This window comes from Aegilops tauschii, chromosome 4 (genome assembly GCF_002575655.3).
Source record: "Aegilops tauschii subsp. strangulata cultivar AL8/78 chromosome 4, Aet v6.0, whole genome shotgun sequence".
NCBI classification, from domain to species: Eukaryota; Viridiplantae; Streptophyta; class Magnoliopsida; order Poales; family Poaceae; genus Aegilops; species Aegilops tauschii.
In genome coordinates, this window is record NC_053038.3 from 332,897,620 (window position 1) to 332,902,476 (window position 4,857).

The 4,857-nt window shown below is 40.2% G+C and overlaps 1 protein-coding gene across 1 annotated transcript; it reads right to left on the reverse strand.

Moving 5' to 3' along the window:
• Positions 1 to 1,019: 1,019 nt before the first annotated feature.
• LOC141021857 (uncharacterized) lies at positions 1,020 to 1,532 on the reverse strand. Its single transcript, XM_073497706.1, has one exon. It carries the CDS (start codon positions 1,530 to 1,532, stop codon positions 1,020 to 1,022), a length of 513 nt encoding a protein of 170 aa, XP_073353807.1.
• Between the last annotated feature and the right edge of the window lie 3,325 nt (positions 1,533 to 4,857).

Sequence of the window (4,857 nt, forward strand, 5' to 3'; positions counted from 1 at the left end):
TGTGTGGAGGCACGGTTATGAATTCTCTTGCTGTTGTCAAGTTTCTAAAGGCACGGACGTATGGCAGCAGAGGCATCTGCTGGATACTTGGTTAGAGAGGCTCGGTTGTTGATGCATAGGTGTAAAGTCTGTAGGGTCACGGGCGTGTGGCACTACAGGCATGGGTTCGAATAGACACTTAGAGAGCCACGGTTGTACATAGGTCAGTTGCACCTGGTAGTGTAGTTTTGTGGCATCGTGCAGAACTGGTGTACGGAGAGGAACCTGTGTGCAATGCAAAGGATGTTATGAATGGACAGAGCGATGTTTGATGTGAAATGGTTGTGTTGTGTGATTTTTTTCCCAATGTGGTTAAAGTAATAAAGTTCTTGTCCCTTGCGTTTGTGTATCGAATGTTCTTCTGCAATATTTATGAATTGTTCACGCCAATGTTGAATAAGCATTCTACTGAAAGTTTAGAACGATACAATCACAATTCTTTTGAATGCACGATGCATCTTGTAAAGGTTAAGTATGAAAATTATAATACAATATCGTGCGAAATATCTCTCCTTCTATAATCATGGATACAGTATATGAATACTGGGAGATAAATTACTAATTGCATTTAGATAAACACAACCGTGCTAGGCATTTGTACATGAGCACACCACTGTGTTCAATGTTCAAATGTAAAGTAGTAATACAATACACAGAGCATCTTTGAGCAACAACAATCATACTTACAACATAGGTTCATTCAATCTAAATTATCATAATAGTAGTTACTACTAGTTTAATGTAGACATCCATTTTCTCGCAATTTACCAACCATTGTTTCCCTTCCGGCGCTTCCAGCCGCTGGAAGATCCCTCGTCTTTGTTCTTACATGGGCGGAGTCTTTCCTTCATTGGTTGTTGGTGGAGGTGACGTAGCCCGTGCTTGATGATTAGGATTCTACGGTACAACTCATAGCTAACATACCCGTCTTTTGCTGCGTACTCAAGGTGTATCGGGGAAAGCGGCTTCCACTCCCAGAACTAGTGCTTCTCCTTTGGGAATGATTTCTTCATGTTCTTGTATGAGGGGTCGATGATGGACGCTGCAAGGTCACTCATGGAGTCCCTTTCTCCACCACCCTTGATGCAGAATAGCTTCTGGATGTCGACGTGGTGCTCGTCTAGAATTTTGGTCCATGCACAGGCAAGCATGGTCTTGTCGCTCCTGGTGTCGACGCTAGTGAAAGTTACCGCTTTTCGTTGTAGGAAGTCAAGTAACGCCTGGGAGCGATCGGACCTGTAGTAGTGGTATACGAGGACATGCTCGTGCATGGAAAGTTGGACGACATCGATCCCTTGTCGTATGTAACTGCTCTTACGTGTGTACTCAAGGTTGAGGTCGACGAACTTGTTCTTCTCCTCCTTTAGCCATTCCTCGTACTTTTTGATGATCCGCTCCACGGTCCTTGGGTCGTTGGTGTACACCACCTCCAGCACGGTTGTACCGTGGGTAGTAATGTGTTCGGTGAGTGTTGTTAGTTTCCCGTTGTCCATGGCTGGAGGTGTGCGGTGGTGAACTGCGGCCGGCAAGAAACTTCCAAGGAAGACGATGCAAATGGAGTCAGAAAAGTGAAAGGGATCTTTACTTTGTCGTGCAAAAAAGGAAACCGCCAAAGAGCAGTTGGTAGTCATCCGGCGGTTCCGAGCATAGATTTACAGAAACATGCATTTATTTTATCTGTTTTTTAAAGATTTTCACTTATCTTGTTCATTGAATTTTTTTATTCATTGCGTGCTGCGTGCGTGATCCATATGTGCGTATTCCATCTTTGGCTGTGAAAGTAGTCGTGTAAACGGTAGAACACTCAGCAGATGCATGGTCGTGCCTTTGTTGTGAAAACGTTTTTTTGGGTTAACAACCTTCCTTGGTCAGGGAGGCACTGTTGTTATGTTATTCGGTGAACAACTGCGTGTTTAGGAAAAGTTGGTGAAGTAAACATAGTTTGCACTTGAAAATGGAGTCCTATTTGATTTTTAATTGAGATATGTTTCACTAGATGGTTTGAATAAGTTTGATAACATCGCATTGCTATAGGTTTTGAATCAAAAACTGATTCTTGTTTCGTTTGATTTTTGAAAATGATTCTTTCTGTTTTTGGTTTTTTGAATTGTGAACTTTTCAAAGAATAAGAACTACATTTGTTCCAATGAATCATTCCGATAGTTTAAAAAACATTTGTTGCAAAGGATCATTGTAACATCCCAAAATTCTAAATTTTGGAATGTTATATTAAATAAATATTTATGCTTGTTTGTTTGATTGTTGTGTGAGTGATTGTGTGAAATTGAGTGAAATTTGAAAATTTTGAAAGTTGAATGAGAGGGAATGAAATGACTTTCCCAAACTTTCACCCTTGCATTTATGATCTCCATGAATTCAAATTATTTCATCACAAAACCCTAGAGTGAAGATGATATGACTTCTTCCATTTAAATAAATGAAAAAAAAAGTTTTGAAAAGATTTGAAGTCCATTTGGAAATATTTCAAATTCGGAAACTTTATGCAACTCAATGATTTTCAGGAGAGAAGATAAAATGACTTCTTCAATTATATGAAATATGAGTTGGAAGTTAAAAAGAATCAAATTGAAATTCATTTGAAAGTATTTTGAAACTCCCTTTCAAATTTGGAATTATTTGGATTTTATTCAAATTATTTTTCTCCTAAAAATAAATAAATGGAAATAAGGGTAAAATGATTCCCTTCAATGGAAAATTAGGAGAAAATAATTTTGAAATAATTTTGGTATTTAAAAAATGATTTTTGTTGAGTTTTATTGCAATAGTAGCACTGTTTGCCTTTTTTCGTATTTTATTTGAACCTGGAAAATAGTTCATGTTTTAGGAAATGTTTTTCTGAAACTTTTGATATATTATATGCCTATATAATTTTTATCATTATTTGTTGTTTCTTTTTATGTTGTTGTCTGTGAAAAGAATAAAAAGAAAATCCACGAACAGTACCAGGCCGAAGCCCAGCACTATTCCTCTCTCTCTCTTCCCGCACCGCACGGCCCACTGGCCTTTCAGCCCACAGCTGCGCGCACGCCCGAAACGCCTCCGCCTCGGTCGCCCGCTCCTCTCTCTCTCGCCCTTGTGCCACTGACCGCTGGGCCCCACTGCCCGATCGCCCTCGCCCGCCGTCTTCTTCCTCCCCACGCCAAGTCGCGCCGCCGCCGCCGGAATCCCGATCTTCTCGGGATCACGAATCCCCTCGCCCCCTCCTCCAAGAACTCCTCCCCCTATAAATACCCCTCTCCCTCGACCCGTTCCCCTCCTTTCCCCTCACCGAAACCCCTTGCCTCGCCCGTAATCTCTCGCCGGTGCCGAGCACCGCCACCGCACCATTGATGCCCTAGAGCCCGCCTCCGACCTCCCCGAGACCCGCAGCCACCACCATCGTGATCCCCTCCCTCGACTACACCTTCCCAACAACTCGCCTGAGCCGCAAAACCACCGGATTGCCATCGTCGTTGATCACCGACGCCATCCGCCGCCTCGAGCTCGCCGTCAACCACCTCCGACCATCTCCTCCGACTCCACGACCACCGTTGGACTCGTCGTCGCTCGCTACATCGCGCCGACCCCTCTACCTTCATCGCGGACGACCGGAGCGCCACCGCCACCGACGTCCGAGCCGCCACCGCCGACGACGACCTCGCCGGAGATGCCACCACCGCTGTAAGCAACCTCCACCGTCCGATCTGTTATTGACGACATAGATTAGATCTAACGAACGGTTACGTTTTTTTAATTAGATCGGTTTAGTTCCGGTTTGTTACGGTTTTTATTCGGTTTAGATCGGTTCAAGTCTAGTCGGTTTAGCCGACCGGTCTTTCTGTTTTAGCCCGTACACGTTTGTGTTATTTTATGACCGAGCGCTAGATAGTTCAGATCGCCCACCTCCCTGGCCCGATAGCAGTAGGCCACGTAGCTAGTGGCCGATTTTTTTTGTTTTGATCTTCGTTTCTGTTTTAAAAACAGAATAGTTCTGATTCTATATTGCTTATAACTTTTATGTTTTAGATCCAAATTTAGTGTTTCTTTTTGCATTAGTTTTATAATTTCTTGAAGTTTCTGCTAGTGCAATTGGATTTCATATTTGAGTTGTTTAAAATTGAATTTGATGAAATTTGTTCAAATCACCAATTTGGTCGTATCTTGGGTTTTATAAAATATTTTTGATTGATTCTTTTTGCTACTGTTTTGTTATAGTTTTGTCTATCCAGTAGCATATAGTGATTTATTTTTAGTTTATTTTAAATTAATGTTTTAGCAAAACAGTACTGTTTTAGTTATAGTGTTGTTTTAGTCTTTTCTTTATTGTTTTTATTAGTTTTAAATTATTTCTTTTTGTCACTTTTGACAAATTTAGTTTTGTTGCTGTTTGTCAACCAAAGAAAATTTTATTTTTATTTCAAAAAAATTATTTTATTTAGTTTTGTATGAAAACTTGTTTAGGTCATAGTTACTGTTTCATAAAAGCTTTTTATTTGTTTCTTTTTGCAAATAAAATTTTATGAAAAATACCTTCTGTTAACTTAGTTGTTTTACTTTGTATTTTCTGTTAATTTATAAGTTTAGTGTTTTAATTGTTGTTAAGTTTTTACTTAGGACAAAACTATTTTGTGTTATGTCTTAGAGTTTTCTTTATTAGTTTTGTTGTGTAGTTGTCCTTTGTTCTTATTCGGTGTCCCTTGTTGTTTTGCAATTTATTTGTTGGTTTCATTATGAGTGTTAGAATTGTTTGCTAGTATGTTTGCTTATATGAATGCTATGTTTGACTATATAGATTTTCAACGGAGTGACGAATAGTTC